Raw genomic sequence first — 25,191 nt, forward strand, 5'->3', positions numbered from 1 at the left:
TCGAACTAATCCGACATCATGGAGCAGGAAAATGCATCACAGCCCACTGGGCTCGAGAATCAATTGCGCAATATGATTCTCGGCAACGTTAGCATAGCCGGTGGACAGTCTGGCCAAGACACCCCGTCACCACACCGTGGACGCGGACGAGGCCAAGGGAGAGGACGTGGTCGAGGTCGCGGAGGTTTCCACGATACCGTCAACAATTTCAGTAGCAACGGTCAAAGCCACACAACTCCAGGTCCTACTCCAGATCAAGCTCAGGGATGGCGCGCCCACGCTTCCGCCAACACGGCGCCAGCCCGAGGGAGTGGAAGAGGCTTTGCTCCCAATCAGCGATATCAACAAACTCCGCGAAACTTCCCAGACCAGCAAGGCCCCAATGTCTCTCAAAACGGCCCACAGGTAGACAATCGACAGTATCACTCACGGGGGCGAGGGCGGCCCCATCAACAACAAAATCTGAACGCAGATGGTACACCACGTGCACAGCCCCCTAGAATCTTGCAACGGCCTTATGATAATGTCGCACTGCCAGGCCAAATCCCGGTAGGTCCAGCATCGACACAGCGTCCCCGTCCACAAGGTCAATATCCTCCTCGACCACCGATGAATCAACCACGAGAGAACTCCATGGCCCAAGTCGAACACTTGGACGCAGTAGCAGCAGCCGAGATTCCGAAGGTGGAGATGTCCAGATCCGAGTCGGAGGCCAAAGAAGACTTCCGAAAGCACTTGGAAACCATCATGCAAGAAGCTTTTGCCAGCGGCTACTCTGGTGATATCTCGACCATCTCCTTGGTAGGCTTTGGCAGTCTAGCTTCCGGCTTTGGTATGCCCGGCTCAGACATGGATCTGGCAGTAGTGCCGATATGGAAGGATCCAGCGAGGGCTAGTGATATTGCCATTGATCGTGGTATCCCGCGTTTGCTGGAACGGGCAGTTCTCGACGCCAAGCTGGGTGGCCGTCTACTCACGAGGACGAGAGTACCAATTCTGAAGATATGCCAGACGCCAACCGAGACCTTGTATAATGCTCTCGCCGAGGAACGCCAGAAGTGGGAAGAGCTTCCGGAAGAGGAGAAGTACCCTTCAGACAAGCCACAAGAGGCCACCCCACCACCAAAGCCGCTGGTAGATGCTGATGGATCAAAAGCTTCAGAACTTACTGCGCAATCAGACAGCCCTAACTTTGGTGACGACTTCCCTACACTAGGTGCGGCGGCAACTACCAAGAAACGACAGAAAGCTCCTGCAAAAGTTGAGACTGCGCAGGAAACCTCCACAACGTCGACGGCCAAGTCAGAAGACAGTGTCGTCAACGGAAACGATGACAAGGCTAAGAAAGATCAACATCACCGCCCTGAAAAGCAGTGGATGCGAGAGAAGGTAGTCGGCCCTCTCGACTTTCCAAAGACGGGCTGTGGTATTCAATGTGACATCAACTTCGAAAACCCACTCGGCATTCACAATACCCATATGCTTCGATGCTACTCGCTAACTGACCCTCGCGTTCGACCTATGGTTCTCTTCGTCAAGTCATGGGCCAAGCGACGAAAAGTCAATAGCGCATACTCTGGCACTCTCTCCTCATACGGATGGGTTCTTATGGTGCTGCATTATTTGGTCAATGTCGCACAACCACCCGTATGTCCAAATCTTCAACTTGCCGTCCCGTTCCCGAGCGACACAGTAGCTCTAGAGCAGTTCTTCAAGGACACTACTATAGCAGGCTATCAAGTCCGCTTCTGGCGCAACGAGCCGGAGATTATCCAGGCCGCGCAAGCCGGTCGCCTTTCACAAAATACACAGTCCGTTGGTGCATTGCTCCGCGGATTCTTCCAGTACTACGCTTCTTTATCTGGATACGGTTACGGACCTAAGCCCCCGCAGTTCTACTGGACCAACGAAGTCCTGTCCCTTCGAACACCTGGCGGAATCTTGTCGAAGCAGAGCAAGGGCTGGGTGAGCGCGACAACCAAAATTACGGCGGAGAAGAAGGTCACGAACCGGTATCTGTTCGCAATTGAAGATCCATTCGAGACCGATCACAATGTCGCAAGGACCGTCACTCACCGTGGTATCGTTGCTATCAGAGACGAGTTCAGGAGGGCATGGAGGATACTAAAGGCCATTGGCCAGAGCACAGAGCCCGAAGGTGGAATCTTCGACGAAGTTGTAGAGCAGCCGCCCGCCCAGTCAGAGCCAAAACCTGAAGATGCTCCAAAAGGCACTATGGAAAGTCTTGGCGTTGATGAAGAATCGAAGACTGAACAAGGCAGCCAAGCGATTGCAGTGTAAGATTAGGTGTACATCAATTCGACAGATATGATGTAGGGCTCCCGAAGAGCTGGAAAAGACTATACTATATTACCGAAGTTATGAGATAGACGATGACCGACTTTGTAATGTATCAACCTCATCTCAAACCTGAAGCCATCCGTCTAATTCTTGATCCATCACCAAGAATTCGTCAAAAGCTGTGCCAAAAAGTTCATCCGGTATGTTGTGAGAAAGCTGCGTTTGCGAGGCATCCTCAAATGCCAGCGGATTAGGGCCAGAAGTGATGTCTCCCGAGATTGAAAAGAAAGACTGTCCATGTTCTCCACCTGCCAGATTACCTTCATCGGTGTCTGTTTTCGGGTCCCTCCCCAATTTACCCAGAACAGCATTCACCGCTCTCACGGCCGTTTGCGCTTCTTTCGAGAAGCCCTGTTGCTGTTCCCACACACTTCTCGAACTCTTGAGTGCTTCCACGCTTTTCTGCGCCACTTCTTCCCCGACCAGCCCTTTCTTCATATCATCATTCAAATTGAGACACAGGACTGTTGTGGCCAGCAGGAACTCGGATTGGATCAAGGAAAGGATCTTCCATCGATCGGTATTTAGCATACGGCATGGCTGGCACTGTTCGAATAATTCTGCTTGCAGCCGCAACATTGTCAACGCTGCGCTTATGCATGTCGAATGAGAGACCTGGTATTTGCTGTTTGTCTTTGAAAGAATGATGAACTTGCGATGGAGGGTAATCTGCGCGTGGTGATACGACATCGCTATATAGAGACGACGGGTGATGAGCTCTGCGCCGTCTAAGATAGATTGCTGCATAGGTTTCAACTGGAGTATGGGAGGCTTCTGGGCGTACGCTGTGTTAAGTAGCGTATCTAAGCGCATTGCTTCGTCGTAGTCTCGCTGCTTCGATGACGTCGTGAAGTCGCAGATCATTCCGTAGACGGAGACTATCCTGCTCTTGTATACTAGGAATTGGGACAGCGTGTGCTCGCTTTGTGGTCTAGCAGGCGGTAAGACGGTGGACGTATCGTCAAAGTCATCATCCAGGAGATTGCGCGGCTCAGCGGTGTCGCATTGAGTTTCCTTTATGATTCGCGGAAGACCGACCTCAGAAGCTGAGGCGATGTCAAATTGGGTGAGTATATACCAGGTACGCCTGCGCATTTCGGCCTCATAGACACTCATCTGCGGGAAATGCGAGCCATCGCGGTGGTAGCCCATCTTGAGCGCTACGCGTATTATGACGCCCGTCAATTGCCAACAGCCCTGTTGTGTGTCTTCGCCTTGAACGTATTCGGTCTGAAGGAAAGCCAGTAAGGCCTCGATGGTATGCGGTACGCCCTTCATGTAATTTCCTAGCCTAAGACATTGTATCATCTTCTCTCGTGAGATGATGATCAGGCTGTGATATTCGGCTGCTGTCGTCTCGTCCAATGAGGCCGCACCGCCGTTCATGAATAGCGTACAATAGGCTACTGTATACATCATGCCGTATAATATAGTCAGCCACATGGTTGACGTCGAAAGCGGATCTTCCCAAAACGCTTCGTATTGTTTGATAAAGACCTTGCGGTGAATGACAAGTGAGACGGGCATGTCCGCCCATTTGAAGTATTTCGAGATCATGCTATCGACAATTATGCGGGGCGGAATCGCAGCGACGATATCCATTTTTGTAACTGGGTATGTTTGGAGAAGAAACAGGTCGTTTCCAGGGAGTGTTGGCTCAGTATGTTGTGGTTCTTCAACTTGTTCCTGTACCATGTCTTTCAGGTCACTAATCTCATCCAGGATGGCTTTCCAGTGGTCACTCTCGACGTATGAAGACTGATGGTCGTTCAGGTTTATCCGTCCAGCTTCATATACGAGAGGATCCACCGCGGCGACGGTTTCTGTAGTCTCTTGGGTCGCCAGATTCCCTGGCATCCGAGCATCGGGGAGTTTTTCTTGTTTGTCAAGCAAAGACCGGACGAGCGACTCCAGCTGATCAATTCGTTCCTCGAACGCCTTTCGCGTGGCGCTCTCTATCGGTCTGTCTTTTTGTGGAGCTCGCGGAAGTTGGGGTAGAGGGAAGCTGCACCCTGCCACTTGCCCTAGTCGAATGCAGCTCCCGCAAGGCTTGTTTCGATCACATCGAAGTCTAGACATTTCCTGTTAGGTGTCTTGGTAATAAGGTAAATCACTTCCTTACTTTCTCTTCCTGCAGAAATCACAGGATAGCTGGGCCTTCTCCCGACCTCTCATTCTCTCTAGCAGTCGTTCCGAGGAAATAGGCGAGTTTGTCAACTCTCTGGTTTGCTTCAGGCGTACTTAGGAGATGATGAAGTGTTTAGGACATGCTGACCATGTGTAGTGATCTTGGTGGCAACATAAGCACGATACGCACGGAGGAACTTAGGTCGGCGGCTATATACATGGGCCGTATCTTACCAGAGCTTTTACACTAAATCGCACATTCTTCCTATTGGGGTCGTGTGCGTCAGAGTAATCGAAGTAAGCCTACGGACGGCAGGTGGCTTAAATGTGGGCCCAAACGGACGTCCGCTGGCCTCTGATTGGTGCAATGCTCCGCGTCCACGAGATTGCATTGCAAGCAGGCATCAAGTCCAGGAGCTGGTAGAAGTATAAGATGGAAAGGAATCTAGATGTTGAGAATGCTGCAAAGAAAGATACTTCAAACTTTATCATCATTCAATATCTTGAGAACGCACATCTAATCACTTTTCCAAGTCCTCATCTTCTACACGATGCCTACCAATCTCGCAGCATGGATGCCAGCACCGAAGCAACGCATGGAAGTTTCGGAAGCGCCATTTCCTACTCCTGGGCCCGATGAAGTTATCGTCAAGAATCGTGCAGTGGCGATCAATCCCGTGGATTGGGTTTTGCAAGACCAGGGCACCAGTATGGCGTTCGGTTGGATCAAATATCCTTTTGTCTTCGGCTTTGATGTCGCTGGCGAAGTGGTTCAGATCGGCAGCAAAGTGGTACGGTTCAAAGTAGGAGACCGTGTTCTAGGTCAGGCGCACAGTACAGACAAGAAGATCAACAGCGCGGCATACGGAGCATTCCAGCTGTTTCCCGTTCTCCTGGAAAGGAACACATCGTCTATTCCAGACAGCTTATCATTTGAATCTGCTGCAGTGATACCTCTGGCTTTCACTACCGCTGCAGCAGGGCTGTTCGAGAAGGATCAGCTCGGTCTGCAATATCCTCAACTTCACCCGAAACCGACCGGAAAGACGGTCCTTGTCTGGGGAGGCTCGACTAGCGTAGGCTGCAACGCTATCCAACTCGCTGTTTCCGCTGGATACGAAGTCATATCGACATCTTCACCAAAGAACTTCGATCTCATGAGATCCCTCGGTGCTAGCAAAGTCTTCGACTACAACGACCCCTCTACAGTCGACAAGATCGTCGGGGTCATGGAAGGGAAAGAATGCGCGGGAGCCTTGTCTATTGGAGAGAACGCAGTTTTCCATTGTCTAGACGTCTTGGGCAGATGTAAAGGCAATAAGCGTATTGCGATGGCGACATATCCAATCCCGGCTCAACCGAAGCGATTTGTCGCACTGCAGATTGTCTGGAGCTTCGCCACTTCGATGATCTCTATCATCATCAAGTCACAGTTGCGAGGTATCAAGACAAGTTTCGTGTACGGATCGGTGGCGCATTCCCCTGTCGGCGAAGCCGTGTACGCTGACTTCCTGCCTGAGGCACTCGCGACTGGCCGATTCAGAGCAGCTCCCGAGCCGATCATTGCTGGAGAGGGTCTAGAAGCCATCCAAGGAGCTTTGGAGATACAGAAGAAGGGTGTTTCTGCAAGGAAGGTGGTTGTAAGCCTGAAGTGATCCTGAGATTTGGCACATGGTTTTGAAGGTTTGCTGTCCTGGTACTTTCTCAGTAGAGAAGCACGGAGTTTACTACAATTTTCGATCAATAAGAAGTTTCCAATGTGTGCACTTTCTCTCTACGGAAACAATTTTTCCACTTTTCCATCCACGTAGCTACCCTTTTCAATATACTGACCGGCCCGTCTTCACTCTGATCGGCAAATTTCTGGCTTCCAAGCCTTTCTGCACTAATCGGGCCAGGACGAGATCGGTTCCTTGCAGAGTCAGAGACCGGGCATGCGGACAATTTGGTGCTCTATCGATAGCTTACCTGGAGCTCCTATGATCGATGCCGCCACCGGCATAGGCTCTTCACGTTGAGTCACGGTCGAATGATACGTGATCTCGCCCACTGCAGTAGTATCAGTACATGTAACACACGTGCTCGGCGACGCATTACCTATTGCAGTGAGCTCCGGAGCGCGTAGCATAGGAGACATGTTCAACGACGAATACCCGCTGAGAATGGCGTAAGGTCTATTTGTACGTAAGTGAGTGGAGTCCTGGCAGCATATCTGTCTTACTTACGGCAGCACCGCGTCGCGATAGTTGGGTCTTCCCTCTTCGATCGGAAATACCATGATGGTGATGCAGTCTTTGTTATCTGTATCAAAGACCCTGTCTAGAAGCCACTTTCGGTAAAGCTCAGAGCGTCGCCAGTAGAAGTCTCCCTCTTCTACTGTAATCTTCTTCGACACATCCCTGTTAGTCGACGGTTAGTGTGAAGCAAAGCTATGTGTCGAATAAGATATCACCTACCATTGCCAATGCATCGCTCTGTGTACGAAAGGCGGCTTTCCGTGTTTTTCCTCGTAGAGCTTACGGAAATCGTGTAGATTGTGATACGAATCATGGTAGTACGGGTAACTTCCGGTCTGCTAATGATTTAGTAAAGCTAGTTTTGGTGTTGAGGTACGAACAGTACGTACAAGTCGAAGATATTCCGCTAGATCGGCATTATCGTTTCCATCTGGGCACTCTAGCCTCCACTGATCTGCTAAGGAGATGATGGTCCTTGTAGTTCCCAAAGCGTACTCTAAGCCCGTGACGAAATTGTCGATAAGCGAAGATTGCGCCATGTTGGAAGTGGGAAGGTAGTCTTGGGAATACAGAATCCTGAACCTCGTCTAGCCTTACATCAGCAAAGTATGTTTGAGTAGAAGATATGTAACTAGGACTGACATTTGAAGGTTGTCGAAGCATGGGAGAACTCCCATACCACACTGATATGAAGTCTGCGAACTTTGATACATCTCGACCAAAGAATACGGGCATATCGAACTTGCTAAAAGACAAGGACGTCTGTCAGTCGGTGCAAGCAGTCATTAGTCTTGCTAACTTACTTGAATTGTCCGATGACTCCGTTGGTACTTAGAATGCCTGTGGAGGGTCGGATCGAGAAGCATCCATTGTATGACGCTGGCTTCCGTCCACTTCCGTTTGCTACATCAATGTCAGCTTACCGATATGGTGATAGCAGCCATATATTATAGCGGCGCGAGAAGATGTAGCGACTGCGAACCACTTACTGTCCGAACCAAGCGAAAAGTCCAGCCAGTCATATGATGCTATGCCTGCAGCGCTCCCATGACTACTTCCGGAAGGGACTTGGTAGCCGTCGCCCCGAGGATTAAACGGTGCTGCGAACTCCACACACTCTAGTGGCTCCTCCCGCATGATCATTGCTTGCAGCTTGGTTTTCCCAACGATGATAGCCCCAGCGTCCACCAGAGTCTGGACGCAATCTGCGTGTTTGGATCTGGGTGGGTATAAATCTTCCCAGGCACGATTGCATAGGGTGGTCTTGTGGCCAGCGATATCAATGTTGTCCTTGACGCTGATTCTTGCACCATCAAGAGGGCGGGCACTGCTCGGATTGAAGTAGCATCGTGATGGTACCAGGACTCTTCCATTGAGTCCAGCCTTTGGTTCGTCGACTTTGACTAGAGTAAGCGCAGTTAGTTTTTGATGATAGAAGATGTGAGAAGCGCTTATCTTCCAGTACTCTCAGACCCTGGCTTGAATGTACACATGAATGTACCGTTAAAGTCGCTGTATACTCTCCAAGGCTGCCATGTTCGCCCATGAACGTATACGTACGGGCCGGTCCGCACAAGCCCATGGTTTGTTCCTGGAACGAAGCTCCACGTTTTGGTACCCCATGTAGCTAGTGCCTCCAAAGCATCTTCCTTAAACTCTACCTCATCCTGATTCGCGCCATAGAAGACAACAGTGTTGGTAAAAACCGGCTGAAAGACATCGTCTTTTTGGAGCCTTTCGGTTCGCAGCCTCTCGAGAGTGGATTTCGATATAACATGTCCTGGTTCGACGACACAAACGAGAACCAACGTTAGAGTGTTGTGATCGAAACTAAGGAAGTTCTGTAATGTTTAGCGCGCGATTGCGGCAAGGAAGAGAATGCAGTGATTACTTGACAATGCTCAATCAAGACGAAATCAACGTCATTGACACGAATCGCTATCTCTTCTTCGAGCCGAATGTCGGAGGTATCGAAATGATCAAGCTCCAGCAAAGACAGTGCTGACTGTATTGACATCGTCGTCTTGAGAGGGGCGGGGTCTCGCATAATGTAATTCTACAGAGAACGCCCGTGGAGGACGGAGCAAGAAGACGGAGGAGAAAGGTTTCGAGTAAAGGAAGTCGCGAGGTCTGCCCAACGCGTTTGGTATTCGTGCCCCATGCAAACACCACCAACCACATTGCCGCTGGACCAACAAACGCACGGGCGAAACCACCGCGCCCGCAGCCTATCACGTACGTGACTTTGAATCTGACCCTGCGAGCGACCACTTCGAACGACCGAAAGAAACGCGGGGCGTTTTGACTCCGCAATTTGTGTGAAGGAAGATCGCTGCATGGGGAGCGTGCAGAAGGTAGTCAAGATAGGTTACCTACGGAGAAACCGGGTTACTCCATGCATATTACGAGGCCAGTTCCATGTAAAGCACTGACCAGTGTAAATCTAACTGCCTGGGTATAATCTACATCTTGATATCAAAGCTTGTCCCGCACCCACAACTACTCGTCGCGCCTGGTATGCCGGTGATCTTGAACTGGCTCCCGATCAACTCCATGGTATAGTCCACCGTGCTTCCATTCAACAACTCCAAACTCGATTCATCGATAACGATCTTCTCTCCCTTCTCTCCCTCGAATATGGTATCTTCCTCGGTCGCCGGGTTCTTGGACAGGTCGGTCAAGTCCATGAGGTACTGGAAGCCGTGGCATCCGCCGCTCTCGATGCTTACGCGCAATGCGAGGTTCGGATTGTTATCGCCCGAGGAGATCTTCTGAAGCCGGTTCGATGCACGGGGTGCTATCGAGATCAGCATGGGGTTGCCGGAATCGTCGGTGCGTGGGTTTTGGATCGCGCGGGCGGGCTTTGCGGTGGAGGCGTCGGATGATGTGGCGAGGGCTCGTCGTGGTATGTGTTGTGGTTGTGAGAATGCTAAGCCTTGTACTGGGACAAGTCTTGAAGTCCCTCGTGGAGATGATGGCGCAAGAAAGTCGAGGAATAGCGATGGCGAAGTGGCGTGCGGTGCTGCTCTGCTGTACGCTCGCATTGATTGAGCTGCGGCGGCGATAGGTTGGGCCGGCCGCCGTGTCGTTGTTTGTCTTGCTATCCGCAGGCACGACGCGCACATGGTTGAAGGGGAGGCCATTATCGCGATATCGAGGATGTGGATGGCGCTGTCGCGATGAAGGACCGCGAGTCTGAGGTCATAGCTAGGAATGTCACGCCCGACGGGATCCAATCAGACGTGCCCTCACACTCGGGGTTCTAGACCCGCTGAGTCAGGCACAAACCCCACCTTGTGCCGCCGCCACCATCCATCGTACGAGCACCAGACTGTTCCAGCCTTACCCGCTCAAGCTATCTACTTATCGTCCCTGAAGCCTCAATGATAGTGCTACAGCATCTCTGCACAAGCTTTGTCTTGTCCGAATCCCGCTAACTCTTCTTTCATCACCAGCTGCCATGCCCAAACACCACAACCCTTATCTCGCTATTCCACAGGCGGAACTGTGCACCGACGACTTTGCGAAAAAGGAAGATAAGAAAGATGACCTGAGCAAGTTGAGGGACGAATTCGTGATTCCGACAAAGGGCGACCTAAGGAACAGGAAGTTCGGGTTTCAGCAGAACGGAAAACCTGCGAACACGCGCGAAGACGACGGTGAAGAGTCCATATACTTCTGCGGCAACTCCTTGGGACTGCAGCCTCGGAGGACCAAGGAATATGTGAATCGCTACCTTGATACTTGGGCATCTAAGGGCGTATTCGGTCACTTTACCGATTACGAAGGAGGCCTGCCGCCATGGCTACACATTGATGATGCGATAAAACAACAAACCGCGAAAATAGTCGGTGCACTGTCTACCGAAGTCGTCGTAATGGAGACATTGACTGCAAACCTGCATTTGCTTATGGCAAGTTTCTATCGACCGACCAAGGACAGATACAAGATCATCATCGAGGGCAAGGCGTTTCCCAGCGATCATGTAGGTTGATGCCGACATGCTATCAGCGCTTGGTAATTAACGACTTGTAGTACGCGGCTCTTTCTCAGATTGCCCACCACAACCTCGACCCGCCTGCGCTTGTTACCATCGACCCGCCCTCGGCCTCCTCACCCTACCTCTCCAACGAACACATCCTCTCCGTCATATCACACCACGCGCCTACAACCGCACTAGTGTTGTTACCTGGTATTCAGTTCTACTCGGGCCAGTTCTTCGATATAGAACTCATAACGCGTCACTGCCGATCACTGGGTATTACAGTGGGCTGGGATCTAGCGCATGCAGCTGGAAACGTCCCGCTGAAGCTACACGACTGGAACGTAGACTTCGCAGCGTGGTGTAACTATAAATACATGAATGGTGGTCCAGGAGTCATCGGTGGACTCTTCGTACACGAGAGGCACGGAAGGGTGGAGCAAGTGTCTACATCTCGAACAGACGGCACAAACGGCGTAATCAGTAACGATACCGAGCTCGCCTATCGACCACGGCTGAGCGGCTGGTGGGGAAGCGATAAGAGCAGTCGATTTCGAATGGAAAACAAATTTGTTCCCATTGCTGGTGCAAGCGGATTTCAACTCAGCAATCCCAGCGCACTGGATATGACTTCCGTCATGGCATCGACAGACGTCTTTGCGTTGACAAACATGGACGCGCTACGTCAACGTAGCCTTAAACTGACCGCATACCTCGAGGCGCGGCTCCTGAAGTACGATGGAGGAGAGCCACCATACAAGATAATCACACCCGCAAACCCGGCTGAACGAGGCGCGCAGCTCAGTGTACTTCTTAACCCGGGGTTATTGGATCAAGTCCAACACTACATCGAAGAGCGTGGCGTCGTCGTTGATGAAAGAAAGCCTGACGTTCTGCGCGTTGCGCCTGCCCCACTATACAACTCGTTCCACGACATTCATCGATTCATTACTGTCTTCCACGAAGCTTGTCGCGAGGCCCTGAAGGGCGCTGGGCAGAAGGGTGCGCATAACGACGAAGTACCCCAAGGCATTGCCACTGTATGATCAGTACCTTTCAGTGCGTTGGTTCAAGCGACATCTGATCGTGAACGAAAAGCGATGTAATTTATAATACAAGTAATACATATACCCGAGCAATACAGCATTTTCCAGATATCATGTTCAAAAGCTACATTCAAGAACGTCAACACTATATGCAAAACACCGTCATGATCCAGAACCAGATGAACCCCACGGCGCGCCCGGACGATCATGCATCGCCTATGCTGCGCCTTTGCGAAACCAAACCGCCTATGCCTTAAGCGCAAAAGAAAACAGGCTATCCATCTGCACCCACTGCCTTCCATTCCTCTCCAACCACCGCTCCACCACACCTTTCAGCGTGCCAAATCTCTCTCTGTTGACTTCCGCCAGTACCTTGATCTTCTCCTTCCTCTCCATGTCTTCCGTCTTGACACCACCATCCATTTTACCAACACGGTCGACGTCGAACAAGGATTGGTAGTATAACAGCTGGTTCCAGACGTCGCGCTCCTTGATCTCGTAGGTCATTTTGCCCAAGCAATCTCGAGCGAGTCCCTTTGGACCAAGACACCGGTGTCCATAGACGGATATACTTCGCGTCCGGTTTGAGCACTGGGGATCGTCGCATACAACGTGACCTGCGTAGTAGGAAGCGAGAACTTGGCGGATGGAGGATTCGAGCTGAGCCACTACACTGATGTTCTGTAGTATCTTCCCACAGCCTTCAGCAGGACATTGTATACCACTGTGCGAGATGGTCTGCAACGATGCCGACGTTGGTGATGTCGAAGAGAGGCCTTGGAATGGGAATACTGTCGTACATCCTCGGCAGCGGAGCCAAAGCGGCGAACATGATTGGAAGCGCACAGAGTCTGGGATCTGTGACTCCAGAGGGTGGATTTCGGTGTCTTGTTGTGCGCCTCCTGAAACGGTACTCACACGGTATTTGGATGTGTCAAGGCCAAGACACGCTGCAAGGAGAGTGATGTTTGTTCCGCTGATGGGCGCGCAGAGACGCTCCACTGGTGGCAGAATTTGCTTGTGGAGGTAGTAGTCAATGTCGGGCTTCAGCTCACTGTCGGCTTTCAAAACTTCGTCAACGGGATATGCATTCTTTGCTGCGCTCTCGGCCGAGCCAGATGATTCACCTGTGATGATGAAGCTCATGACATCTTTGGCCTTGACGTGTTTACCCTTGGCTTGAAGGCGAAGTGCGACTTGGACAGAGGGCATCGAGTTACCGTTGGGGTATTCCTTGGGGTTCTTTCCGAGCTGCGTGTAGATGGTGTACTTGCGAGCTGGAACGGCGTACTCGCGCATCTGTTTGCTCAGCTCGCGAAGGTGGTTGTGGATCTTCTCAACGACTACTTCAGGATCTTCACCACTAAGTAGGAAGTTGAGCAATTCCCTATAGCATTGTTAGTACGACGTTATATATACCTCCGTAGGCTGGAGAACTTACGTTGATGTCTCCTTGGACAGAGCACAGTACTCCCTGCGCCTCATGTCGAGACCTTTGACTTCGAGTTTCTCGATGTACTTGCCATCGACAGGGACCATGTTAATGGCAGCATATTTCTTCTTCGCATGCAGCAGGATACGGCGGAAGACGTTGTCGATGTCGATCTCCAAAAGCTTGTAGCTGTCGTTGACCTCTTTCTTGAACTCGTTGCCCAGCTTCAGCGCATCCTGAATGTTATCGACGTTTGTGTTGATCATGACGGAATCAGTGTCACCATAGATGACGCGCAATGCCTTCTCCTCGGCCATGTCCTTGGTTTTGCGGAGAATCTCACGACCCTTGTATGTCGTGAGCATAGCGAGTGGTCGAGCGTAGAATCGAGACTTGGTGTATCCCAAACATCCGTACATAGAGTTGGCAGTGAGCTTCAGAGCCATTTGCTTGATGTCCCAAGTTGCCAACTCATCTGGAGTGGCATCCTTGGCCTTCATGAGCTTCTTCACCTCGCGACGTCGTGAGACGAGTGTAGCAATAAGGCGCGGTAGGATACCTTGGTCTTGGTTTGTGGGGACTTCGGGCACCTTGTCGTCATCTTCCGAGAGATCGGATCGTTCGACGGTGGTGAAGCAAATGTTGAACTCCTGGATGATACTGGGGTAAAGGGAGTTGAAGTCCATGACCAGAATAAACTTGTCGTAGAGACCCTTCTCGGGCTCGAAGACAAGACCACCTTTAAACTTGTCCTTCTTTTTGGCATCCGCACCTTCTTCGCCCTCGGCTGCTTCTTCCTCGGCCTTTACTTTGCTCTTGCCCCACTGTTTATCCGGGCAAATGTACTTGTTCTTGTGGAACTCGTGGAGCAAAATGTACTCGTTACGTTCGGCACGAGTTCCACTCAGTGTTCGGGCCCAGGAGTTGCCCGCCAAGTTGGTGAGAACCTTGGTGAGTGGAAGCATTTGCACCTTTATCGAGATCGCAGCGATGAAGTAGGCGTCGGCTTGGCAGTGCTTGATGTAGTTGAGAAGACCCTCCTTCGTCGTCGCCCAAGTCTTGAGCGCGGCCTCGTTGTCGAGCTCTTCACGTCGCTTGTTGAGCCCAAGCTGGACCATCTCCTCAAGACTCCACGATTGACACTTGGGCATCAGAGACTTTCCGAGATCATTAGCCAGGTCACACAGCAAGCGGCCAGAAGCTAGTTGCTTCTCAGCGAAGAAACTTCCGCCGCCCTTGCCCATGCTCTTGGGCCAGTCGCTTCTCTTGAGTCGCCCAATGCGGTGCCATCCCGGTGTCTTCTTTTCACGCAGACGGCTTAGCAAAACGCTGTAATCCACGTCGTCCAAGCGATGTCCGACGAGGACGTCCGGGTCGTGCCGCTGGAACATCGCCATCAGCAGGCTCAGAAGTTCCTGCTCAGTCTTCTTCATGTACATGTTGCCCTTAACCTTCTCCACTTCTTTGTCAAAGCCTACTGGGAAAGCTGCGCCGTTCGGCCGCATAATGGTGAAGCTCTTGCACTGCATCTGGTCCACGGGTGTCGTGTCGGTCAAGGAGAAGTTGTCGTAGATCATAGCACTGGCGACCAAGATCTCTTGCTTGTTGTCCTTCGCGTTGAAAGTAGTCCGTAGGGAGAGACTCATGAGTGTCATTGGGGGTGCGTCAAGATTGTCCGACGCACTGACGACTGTTATGTTGTTGGGCTTGCTGACTGCAACTTCAAGCTTACACCAAGAAGCGTTTGCAACAGAACCAAAGTCGGGAGCATCAATCTTGAGCCAGCACGGTCCCATGACGTTCTTCCAGAGCACGAACTGCTCGAAAAGGGATGTGTTGGTTCCGAAGACGTGAGAAAATGTTTCACCCTTTAGATCAGAGGATAGTGGCATTTTGTCGTATCCATAAAGGAGCTTCAGGTAGTCGGCTTCCTTGGGTATGTCGGGCAACTCGAAGGCGTACTTCCTAGTACACGGCTTAATCTTGTGTAGATTTACGCGGTGCTTGCTCATAATAGAGTCAACCTCGTCTGATACATCGCTCAGGCCAACCTCTTCGTCGGTGGTTACCCCTCTGATGTGACGGCATTCACGGGGTAGGAAATATAGCTTTCGGAGGATGTTATCGACCTTCACAAAGCAACTGACGTAGTTGCCCGACTTCTTGTCCTTGACCTTGCCGAATAGACACAAGCTACCGTTGATTTCGGTGTAGTCAATCCAGAACATGCGTAAGCTACCATCCTCTTCCACCGCGTCCTGTGGTTGTATCTTGCCCATGCCAGTGGTCGCTGGAGCGGGGCTGCTCATAACGTTGAGCTTGCTTGTAACGTCGTTCCAGGAAGAAGCATCGACAGGTGCTGAAGAAGGTGCAACGGGCGACGAGCTGGCGGGCGTGGGATAGTCTTCTTTCTTGAGCTTTGCTATCGGTCGTCTACCCGCCATGTTGACACTGGTGATTGGCACACCAAGATGTGTCGTGGGTTGAGCAACCTCCATGAGGTCATCTTCGTCTTCTTCTTGTTTGATCGCAGGCTGTGCTCTTCGTTCTACGGCTTTGGCGACAGGTGACGATTGTAGTGGGAGGTCGCTCATAGGCTGATCATCGTCGAGTACGGGGAGGTCGTCATCGTCGACGTATGCATTCGTTGCCGGTGGTGTATCTGGCATGTGTGCGTCTGAATCATTGCTTCGCCTTGTAGTCGGAGCCGGTCGGTTCTCCGAGATAGGAGGTGAAAGTACGCGTGTTTTTCGGCGTGCCTCTGTTTTGACGGGTCGCATTCGGTTCGTGGATAAGCGGACGGGGTTTGTGTTCATCTCGCCTAACAGGTCCTCCATGAAGTCCTTGTCGGCGGCGGTGGCAACAGGCTGGGTGCATTAGCATTGAGATTGGGTGGAATGATGCATTCCAGTAGTATACCTTTGCTTTAGGTGCCTTTGCAGCGTTCTTCGCACTGAAGTACTTGCTGATGCCATTGTCGATCTTTTTTCGCTTCTCCTCGTCTTCTTCGCGTTTCCGCTTGGCTATCACGCGTTAGCTGTAAGTCGTGCGTACGCTTGATGATTGGCACCATACCAGCCTTGCCCTTGGCGGGCCGCTCGTCGTCTTCTTCGCTATCCGTGGCAGCATAGTGGTATTGACCCTGTCCGTCATCCCACTCTTCTCTGCCGTCATCAACGTATCCCTCGCCCTCGTCGCCGACGACGAAGTCATCTTTATCCAGTCTTCCCCGCACAATCTTCTTGTACCCCTCTTCGTCGACCTCATCGTACAATTGCTCCTCTTCGGCGACTTCGTATGTGGACAAACGCGTCTTGCCCGCCGCGCGGTTCGCTCGCAATTCGGCTAGTAGGGCAGCGCCAGTCTTCTTCCCTACACGCGACATGATGAATTATAACGTATAAGGTATGCGAGCAAAAAGCGGAGTGAAGAAATTGGGGTATCGGGTGCTCTCGTGGGCGTGTTTGGAGGGCTGGCGGGACGACAGGTTAAAGTGCAGGAGTGACGCGCTAGTACCGTGCACGCGACGCGACGGGCAGTCAATTAAGCGCGCCAAGCCACTACCCGAATTCGTACAATCTATTACTTGCCCGCGACAATACCTAGGTACCCCTTCAACACCCCATCATCATCATGGCGACAGTCTCTAAAGCCCCTCTGGTCTGGATAGACTGTGAGGTAGGCTTGATCGAGATTTGTTGCAGTATTTCGTTGACCCTGTTAGATGACCGGCCTGAACACTGACAATGACACCATCATGTCTCTCGCCGCATTCGTCACTGATGCAGACCTCAACATCCTCGACGAAACTGGCTATGAGGCCATAATACATCACGAAAAAGAGCAACTTGATCTTATGGGCGAATGGTGTACTAGCCATCATGGTCAGTCGGGTCTGACCCAAGCCTGCATCGATTCCACCACCACTGCCGAAGAAGCAGCAGAAGGGCTACTTGCCTACATCAAGAAATTCGTACCTGAACGCCGCACTGCTTTGCTTTCTGGGAGCTCTGTACACGCCGACAAGTCTTTCCTCGTCAAGCAGCCCTACAAGGTTGTCACCGACTACCTTCATTACCGGATCATGGACGTCAGCAGCATCAAGGAGGCTGCTCGTAGATGGGCACCCAAAGCTACTTTGAAGAAGATACCACGAAAGAAGATGTTGCATGAAGCACGTGCAGACATTCTGGAGAGCATTGAGGAGGCAAGGTACTATCGTGAAGCGTTCTTTCTGCCACCAGTGAGCACAAAAGAATCGCCACAAGAATGAAAGGGGTTCTAGTAATAGCTTCATAAGACATGTTATCAGAACTCTTTGTCGTAAGAAACACTCCGTCATGGATTTGAACGGCTCGTGACTGTAGACCTTTGGTTTCATTACTGCACATCACCTTGAGAACATTGAGTTGATGTACCCGTCTTCTCGCTTCAGCCAAGACAGTTTTACTTCCGTGGTCAGGGATCAGATGTAAAGTTTGCGATTTTTCATCGCAGGGTATCATGTATTTATTGTTGTTCTATCGACACACCCTCAGTGCCATCATGTGCCTGCCAAAAGCACCCTGGATGTCTGCCTCTCCACGATGATCAGCTCACTTCTTCCCAATGCTGAACCCCCTCGTCATATAATCCGCACTATTTCCTGCCGATGCCTTGTGCTCCTTCTTGTTGAACAGACTGTTCACGTTGTCATTCTGAGCCATCTTCCTCCTTTTGTTGCGCTCTTCCTGCTCTTCAAGGACTTTTCGCGTCAATGAGGCTGTGGCAGAGTTCTTGATGCCGTCATTCGCCGTTGTTGTAGATTTTGCTGCAGCCTCCTTCTTTGCCTTTTTATCTTCGTCTGATAATGTCGGTTTCGCAGTGCCGTTCTCGGCGGCAGATGCATCGCCGTGTTTCCGCTTCTTTTTGCTGCCGGGTGCTTTCTTGAGCGCGTGTGTCAGGCTCTTTTCCTTTAGAGTCTTCATACGCAGGTTCAATCGTGCGATATCGGTCGCCGCGGTAGGTAGGATAGGTATGATGTCGTTCTCTGCGTACGGTTCGTTGCACTGGAAGTAGGTCAGTCATCGCGCCTCAAAATCAAAAGTCCAGTTGGTACGTACTGTCAAACACGCCCTCTCAGCAACTTCCTTGACGACACTTCCCGAAAACGCATGTCCGCAAGGAACAACATAGACGGCTTTGCTCCCCGGTCCTAGCCTCTCGCCTGTGATCGGGCACTTCCACTTCTCTCCCAAAGTCTTCTGCACCTCACCACCATCTTTCTCCTCGATTTCAAACTTCACCTCCACGACATCTTTCAACCCCTTAACTCTGTCCCCGAACGTGCCCAGTTCTGAATCTTTCACACCCCCAACCTTCTTCATCTCCGCCTTCTCTGCATCCTCGTCGTCCTTCAGAAGAAACTCAATAATCGAGTCCTTGTTGTACAAAACGCCGGCTGCATCTGAAACCACAGGACGAGCGAGAGGTTTGCGCGTAAGAGGATCGGTGGACCAGGCGTATTCTTGTTGTTCGGTTTGCGCCTCTTTGATTTGAGCGGTTGTGAGCGCTTTGGCGGCTTCTTTGACGAGTTCGCTGCGTTTGGGAATCGAGCCACCGTCGTTACCCATTGTGTAGGGCTTGGCTTCAAAAGTAGGTGATCAGGTGTGGACTGGTGTGTGAGCGATGGTGGTGAGAAGCCGAGGGCGTGCGGCGAAGCGCGGAGGTTCGAGTAGTTTTGGGACGTGCACGTGCCAGCTTAATCATACCTAGGTATTGTGGGAGAGATCAATGTTAGAAGAAAGCAACTCCCTAGTACAAAATAATGGTCCTGAAGCGATGAGAAAGCCGCAGTGTCTTAGGAGCTATGTATTTCAACTAGAGGATACAATGATACTGTACAAGAAAAGTGTAGAATGCTCTTGCTAAGAGGAAACGCCTCGTTATTGTCGTAGCCTACATATCCCGTAGCTGTCCCGTTTCATCAACCTTAAATGACCGGGGTCTCCTCTTTCGCTCGAATGGCTTTGCTGGCATGGCTGGCCGCGAAGGTCTCTCTAGTGGCCTTGTCCATTCCTTCTTCCACGACGGTCGTTCATCGCCTTGCTCGCTTTGCCCGTCTTCATTTTGCAGATATCCGTGTGGATCGGCCTCTTCAGGTGGCTCTCCACGCACTGCATTCGCCTGCCCACCCTTGAACATAACCCTCTGGATGAACGCGGAGAGCCTGGCTCTCTCTTTTTCAAACGGACTCTTTGACTCCTCAGCAATAAGTTTCGAAAACAGTAGCTTATCGTATACGCCCTGTATTTTCTTCAGCGCATCAATGGCGTCTTGTCTCGCTTCGCCCTTCAAGTATTGCGGGCCGCGACGCCCATAGTTCGTCTGTCCAGCACCAATGGTCAGTTGAAGACGGATGTTCTTCACGAGGGGGTCAAGTAGAGTGAGTGCATCGATAAAATCCGCGCCTGTAGCCAATGGAAATGAGACTGCAAGTCCAGCATACATGGTGACGGTCTTGGGATCTGCGTCTTCCAAGATCTTGGACATCATCTGCAAGATCTGACCTCCATTTTTGAGCGAGTTGTGGTTGTTCTTGTCGCGAACGCATGTACTCATTGCGATTCTGAATGTACCAGGCGGGGGCGTGATACCCTTGTCCATCATGTCTTGTTGCAAGAGCAGCACTGCAGCACTAGAGGCACGATTCTGACGGAGATTGCGCAGACGCATATTGAGGTTGTTCACATCAGCAGTGATCTTGTACGTTGTGGGGTCGGTCAAGAGGTCCCAGTATTCCTGCGCGGCCTTGTTCGCCACAATCTTTTGGCATGCTTCTTGGACCAAGGAAAGCGTGTTGTTGCCCGGTCGAACGTAGATGAGAGGATTTGATACTGCACTGCCGACGCCTTGAGGCGTCAGAGCAAGGAACTCGTCACCACGCGTTGGGGCGTTATCTGGAGAGAGATGGTCGTCATCGATACGGTATTGTTTCGGTACGTTTGGTGCTCGCACGCGTGGAAGGCCAGCAGTTTGTCGCTCGACTGAGCCTAATCGAGGAACAAGTCGAGGTATGTCCATTGTCTGCTCCACTAAGGAGAGCACGTCGTCCCAGTCTCGCGGTCGACTGCCGATCAATAGCAATCTTCCCATCGCACAGACGAGCTCTTCGTCAATAGCCAGATCTGCACGTCGCCATCTCCCAACGATATCTTCCCACATGCGCCGCCCCTCCATGATGCCGCGCTCTTTCCTTGCCGCCGTCTCCTCCTCGCTCTCTCCTTTGGGCGCATCTATCAGCAGATTTTGCCGTATAGCGTTGAGTATGGTGATGTATGTGATGGCATTGGCTGCTGCTGGCCCGTTCTCTGGTATCTTCCCAGCCACACCCCACAAGGCATCCATATCTCCTGCTCTTGCACACACTCTCAGCGCAGCATTCGTGTGCATGATCGATGGCTCGACTCGGGAATTCGGTGCGGAGAGCGAGTGGTAGATGGAGAGGGCTTTGCTAAGAACACCGGATGTATGCGCATTCCACGAGAGGCCTCTGAGAAGAATCGTGTACGTGTAGGAGTCTGGGAATTGCGCGCGCTTCTTCATCTGTGGCAAGTCAGCATTACCCCTCATGTCTTCGCGCAGGCTATGCGTACATCGTTGTAGACCTTGATCGCATCATTGACCCTCTCTTTGGCCAGGTAGTGGTCAATGATGTGGTTCCAGCTGACAATGCACTGCATGGAGTGGCTCGCCATGCGCACCAACTGCAGCATCTCTTCCACTCTGTCTTTCTTCAATTCGTTCCTCACAAACGTCGCCAGCTCCAGCGGATCCTGCAAGTGACGCAGCTCTCTTTTCCTCCTGTTCCAGTCGCTATCAGACATGGACGGGTCTCGCCGGCCGAGCCTCGCTAGATTGGGTGTCTCGTCGTCTGGCTGGCGTGCCGACGACTGTCGCAGCGCTGTAGTTTCCCTCCTCTTCCGGTTCGCCGCGAAGGCCGACTTCTTGAAGTGGTCCTCTCCATCGCGGTTGAATCCCCCTGTTTCGCGCGAAACGGTCAACCCCTCACTCTCCGCGTTGGTGGCACCGTGGGAGGATAGCAGCCGTTGCTGGTTCGGGTGGAGGAGTAAATTTCCGCTACGACGGAGGCGGTGCGCATTGGTGGCCGGGACATCGAGCGCCTGTATGCATCGCCAGAGACAGGCACGGCAGTTCAGCATCAGGTCGAGAGAGCGGTTCGTTCTGGGCAAATGGCGTGGCATGTTCTAGTCTGGAAAAGTTGCCCACTCGGTAGCGCACCATGTCCGGGCCGAACACGCCAGCACGTGATGACCCGAGACCGGATCGCCCGAACCGAAGAGGAGCCTCATCTGTGTACTCGCGTGCTACTCAAGACGGCGTTAGCACATTAGCACGTCTGGTATGCCGCTATGAACCGCGCCGCCTCCAGCACGTCCACTCCGCACGCGAAGAAGCAACCCAGCCTAGGTCAGACTTCCCGCGCCCCTCTAGCAGCAAACCATGCCTACCGCCAACAAGGCTGAACCTACACTACGCGCCTCCGAGCCTCTGGAGCCGAATCAACGCTATATCGCGGGAGCCAGAGCCAGCCAGGCGCACCACCATCATAGGGCTTACTTTGATCCTTCCCTTCTAACCCCAGCGACCTAGCAAGCAAGCAAACTAACACTGTCGCATAATGTCTGGCGTACGGCAGGGTCTGGTGCTAGCGCAATACCGCCCATTGAGTACACATGCGTCTCGGCCGATGTTTTCGCTTTGTTTACTAACACTGCTGAAATCTGGCAACATCAGACGTTCGTCGATATCATACACAAGTAATGCTCGTCCAGCATCATCATCGGTGAGATGAACATGCACACCGAGCACCAGAGAATTTGCCCTTTCACAGCAGAGCCCGACGTGGCGGGATCAGGGTTCAAAAGGGCCATCATGTAGGTAAGCCTGGTAGTCGGCTGTTTAGGTGCTACAGGGCCCGTACGTCTGGCATCTGTTGCAGGGAGGATTGCGTGATTAGTTTCGTGTGAGGCGACGCTGGCATTGTATGGACGGGAATCTGCGCCGCTGTTGCTTGTGTCCTGTACGAGGCGAGACTGCTGTGCCTGTGCTGCGTGTGAGGTGGTTGCTGTTGTTGTGGGTGCTTGGAAGCGGTGCACAAGACAGATCCGTCTGCGGCCACCGTTTATGACCTGAACGGTCTATCGTGTGCATCTGCAACCTCACGATTGGTAGACCGGCATGCTCATTTGCCTTGACGCGTTGTCTGACGAACAAAGATCCAACGGTGGCACAGCGCCAGTAGATGCACGCCCACATCCAGGACCCTCGTCCCCTCGTGGCATCGGGACCGAATCCTTCAGCCCAGGCTACTGCTGTGTAACATGTGCTACCCAGCCCTTGACACGTCCATGCCTTAACCAGCGACAGTAGCACAGCGAGCGCATGCACACCATCCTGCTAGTTTCCGCCGTCAGTCATGGACTGGCGGCGCCGTTTATGTCTGCCACGCCAGCCAGCGCCTGCCACTCCCCTGGCTAGCTTGCAAGCCCGCTACCCCAGTGCCCTTTGCAACGGCGCGCCCAGAAAGCAACCCAAGGGCCAGCGCTCGGAGCATCAGCGTAGTTTGATCGGACAACGGTCTGATGTGCCACTAGACGGCGATCGTGCAGATGCGCCTTTGCAAGATGCTAGCGTGTCGATGGTAGTTCCTAGTCGGCTTCGCGTTCAATGTACGCATCTCGATGTGCATCGTCTGCGGAAGTCGCTGCGATAATCATCGACGTCGCCTATGCCCAGCTTCTTTGTTGAGTCGCTCATCCTGGCAATTTGCTGCAGAATTTTCTTTCCTTTGGCGCGGCGGTTTGCCGGTGAGGGACCCAGAAAGAGGCGTCATCACTCATGCGCATTCGGATGACATTGCCCAACACGATCACCATCGGAATCTTTGACCCAGCGTGCCGCGGCAGGAAACAGTCCATGCGCCACCGTTCTCCAAGATAGAGCTTGCTTTTTTTGTGAGTGGAGAAGAGTGTGTGGGAAACTTCGCCAGCCATTCATCGAATGCATCTCTCCTGCCCCCAGCGGACCGTTCGTCAGGGCGCGAACGCTCGCATGACCAAGCAAAAGTGATCCGAGGATTGCTTCGTGCAATCGTAATCGATGACACGGAGTAACAGGCCATACGCCCCTCCCCTCTTATTCTCGGTAATATTGAACAGCGAATATGCACTCTCGCCGTCCTATCAGCGCTCACGGCGGCTGTCTCTCGTTACACAAAATCACCCACAGGCACACTCACTGCACGCGAGACGACCACACGCATACACTTCCCATCGACACACCGAGCTTCCGCTTGTGTCGCTATTCTCGCATGCAAATGTCGAGTGCCATATCGGCATGCAATTAATATATTTTGACTATACAACCATCATGCAGCCATAATTCCTTGTGCCATTCCCACCCACATTCCGCTCCTTCCCTATTCGATACGAAGAGTGTGCCTCAGAACTCAGTCGAACCCAGGCGGTACTTTCCATTGACCCTGAATACGAGCCTGCCCTCCTCATTGTGGTATGTGTGCTATGCGTCATCACCGGCGTAATACAACCTGCCTCCAACTATGTTGCGACATGGCCATGTGCAATCGATTGGCTGCTCGCGTTCAAATTATTCTACATGACACCCCTGCCCCGGGCGAATCAGCACGCAGGTCGGAGCCAGCAGAATAAGTCGTGTACTCGAGTGAGGTGACACTTGAGAAATTCGCGGTCAGTTTTTGAGCATTTGTGGTCTGATGCCTCGATGCGATCTGAATCCGAGACGGGGGGATGCTCGGGCAGTTCAGTGGTCTTGCAGTGTGTGTGCGTACGTGGCGGCAGGCATGCGAGTGATAGAGTGAGGAGCTGATCACCGCTGCGAGGGCATGGACATGCATGTGATGCTAGAGCCTTGGAGTGTAGAGAAGCGAGGCACGTCCTGTAAGTCCCATCTATCTATGCTGAGCCTTGAAACACGCACAGACGCTGAGATGTCTTGAATACGTCCAAAACAATCTGGTCTGGCCATGGAGCGCGTTCGCATCAATCATGAACTAAACGAGACATGCAGACAGTCGGGCAAGTACGGCGACAGTGCAGTACAAGGCACGACGTGATATAGACGTACACGGCAATGTCTTGGTTGGGGAACGGTACGCTTCAGTCACAGCGTCATCTTTCCGCACCCTTTGATTAGCTTCAAGCGGAACCGTCTGATCATGCGACTATACATCGTGTGAAGTACACGATACCGGAGTTGGAGGCAAAAGCCGACGGGTAGTATCATGGTGACCCAGAGTCAACTTCACATTGGTTTGTTCCACGTTGCCTGTGCGAGGACACAAAAGCGGAAACAGAGGCTCCAATGATGCCCAGCGATGTTCCCAAGAAGATCACACGATAAGCGAAACATGAGAGCAAATGAGCGATCAGATGAAGAGTAATAGGTAGATTGTTTCTTGTTTCAAACGCCTTTTTGCATGCAATGGTTCTAGCCCCCAATATGAACAGGTCTGTCTTCGGGATTTTGGAAAGCCTCTTGAAGTGATGGAAGATGAGAGGAAAACCGATAACGCAACCTGCATAACGTATGTTCGAACAGCTATCCTCGCCCTCACTTTCATGGTATCTCTCGAGACATTGTAGCAACTCCCCGACATCGATCGTTAGACCATTTTCAGACCGAGCATCGGTGCTGAAGTAACCTCCGTTGTGAACACAACCAATTAGAAACATACAGCCGCCACCAAATGGAAATGCAAGCACCGCCCCATAGGAAAGATGCTGAAACTGTTGCATAGGCTCGCAACATATAGGCAAAGAACCACCGTAAGGAGAGTCGTCAAGACTCGCTTGCTCTATGCGACGGAGCAAGCGAGTGCGCTTTTGGTATACCTGAATCTTGACCATCTTAATCGTCTTTAAACAGGTCATCGAAGGGGTCGGCTTCTGGACTGGCAGGACGTTC

General features: G+C 52.0%; 11 protein-coding genes across 11 annotated transcripts; 4 read left to right on the forward strand and 7 right to left on the reverse strand.

Moving 5' to 3' along the window:
• Positions 1-609: 609 nt before the first annotated feature.
• J4E84_000754 (uncharacterized protein) lies at positions 610-2,301 on the forward strand (the record flags this gene model as incomplete). The annotated part of the gene is made up of 1 exon (XM_049383390.1): positions 610-2,301. The coding sequence occupies one exon, from the start codon at positions 610-612 to the stop codon at positions 2,299-2,301; it is 1,692 nt and encodes a 563-aa protein (XP_049248908.1).
• Positions 2,302-2,424: 123 nt separating this feature from the next.
• Positions 2,425-4,218, reverse strand: J4E84_000755 (uncharacterized protein; the record flags this gene model as incomplete). Its single annotated transcript, XM_049383391.1, has 1 exon — positions 2,425-4,218. One exon carries the CDS (start codon positions 4,216-4,218, stop codon positions 2,425-2,427), a length of 1,794 nt encoding a protein of 597 aa, XP_049248909.1.
• Positions 4,219-5,039: 821 nt separating this feature from the next.
• J4E84_000756 (uncharacterized protein) lies at positions 5,040-6,143 on the forward strand (the record flags this gene model as incomplete). Its single annotated transcript, XM_049383392.1, has 1 exon — positions 5,040-6,143. One exon carries the CDS (start codon positions 5,040-5,042, stop codon positions 6,141-6,143), a length of 1,104 nt encoding a protein of 367 aa, XP_049248910.1.
• A 664-nt stretch (positions 6,144-6,807) lies between these two features.
• Positions 6,808-7,264, reverse strand: J4E84_000757 (uncharacterized protein; the record flags this gene model as incomplete). The annotated part of the gene is made up of 2 exons (XM_049383393.1): positions 6,808-6,861; positions 7,115-7,264. 2 exons carry the CDS (start codon positions 7,262-7,264, stop codon positions 6,808-6,810), a joined length of 204 nt encoding a protein of 67 aa, XP_049248911.1.
• A 260-nt stretch (positions 7,265-7,524) lies between these two features.
• J4E84_000758 (uncharacterized protein) lies at positions 7,525-8,307 on the reverse strand (the record flags this gene model as incomplete). The annotated part of the gene is made up of 3 exons (XM_049383394.1): positions 7,525-7,628; positions 7,715-8,128; positions 8,286-8,307. The coding sequence occupies 3 exons, from the start codon at positions 8,305-8,307 to the stop codon at positions 7,525-7,527; spliced, it is 540 nt and encodes a 179-aa protein (XP_049248912.1).
• An 880-nt stretch (positions 8,308-9,187) lies between these two features.
• On the reverse strand, positions 9,188-9,868 carry J4E84_000759 (uncharacterized protein; the record flags this gene model as incomplete). Its single annotated transcript, XM_049383395.1, has 1 exon — positions 9,188-9,868. One exon carries the CDS (start codon positions 9,866-9,868, stop codon positions 9,188-9,190), a length of 681 nt encoding a protein of 226 aa, XP_049248913.1.
• A 317-nt stretch (positions 9,869-10,185) lies between these two features.
• BNA51 (Kynureninase 1) lies at positions 10,186-11,753 on the forward strand (the record flags this gene model as incomplete). Its single annotated transcript, XM_049383396.1, has 2 exons — positions 10,186-10,710; positions 10,761-11,753. The coding sequence occupies 2 exons, from the start codon at positions 10,186-10,188 to the stop codon at positions 11,751-11,753; spliced, it is 1,518 nt and encodes a 505-aa protein (XP_049248914.1).
• A 246-nt stretch (positions 11,754-11,999) lies between these two features.
• J4E84_000761 (uncharacterized protein) lies at positions 12,000-16,570 on the reverse strand (the record flags this gene model as incomplete). Its single annotated transcript, XM_049383397.1, has 4 exons — positions 12,000-13,140; positions 13,195-16,052; positions 16,105-16,208; positions 16,261-16,570. 4 exons carry the CDS (start codon positions 16,568-16,570, stop codon positions 12,000-12,002), a joined length of 4,413 nt encoding a protein of 1,470 aa, XP_049248915.1.
• Positions 16,571-16,818: 248 nt separating this feature from the next.
• Positions 16,819-17,458, forward strand: J4E84_000762 (uncharacterized protein; the record flags this gene model as incomplete). Its single annotated transcript, XM_049383398.1, has 2 exons — positions 16,819-16,863; positions 16,910-17,458. 2 exons carry the CDS (start codon positions 16,819-16,821, stop codon positions 17,456-17,458), a joined length of 594 nt encoding a protein of 197 aa, XP_049248916.1.
• A 322-nt stretch (positions 17,459-17,780) lies between these two features.
• On the reverse strand, positions 17,781-18,797 carry J4E84_000763 (uncharacterized protein; the record flags this gene model as incomplete). The annotated part of the gene is made up of 2 exons (XM_049383399.1): positions 17,781-18,233; positions 18,288-18,797. 2 exons carry the CDS (start codon positions 18,795-18,797, stop codon positions 17,781-17,783), a joined length of 963 nt encoding a protein of 320 aa, XP_049248917.1.
• A 325-nt stretch (positions 18,798-19,122) lies between these two features.
• J4E84_000764 (uncharacterized protein) lies at positions 19,123-21,428 on the reverse strand (the record flags this gene model as incomplete). The annotated part of the gene is made up of 2 exons (XM_049383400.1): positions 19,123-20,769; positions 20,820-21,428. The coding sequence occupies 2 exons, from the start codon at positions 21,426-21,428 to the stop codon at positions 19,123-19,125; spliced, it is 2,256 nt and encodes a 751-aa protein (XP_049248918.1).
• Between the last annotated feature and the right edge of the window lie 3,763 nt (positions 21,429-25,191).

Source organism: Alternaria hordeiaustralica (genome assembly GCF_023758085.1).
Source record: "Alternaria hordeiaustralica strain BMP 2776 chromosome Unknown scaffold_1, whole genome shotgun sequence".
NCBI lineage: Eukaryota > Fungi > Ascomycota > Dothideomycetes > Pleosporales > Pleosporaceae > Alternaria > Alternaria hordeiaustralica.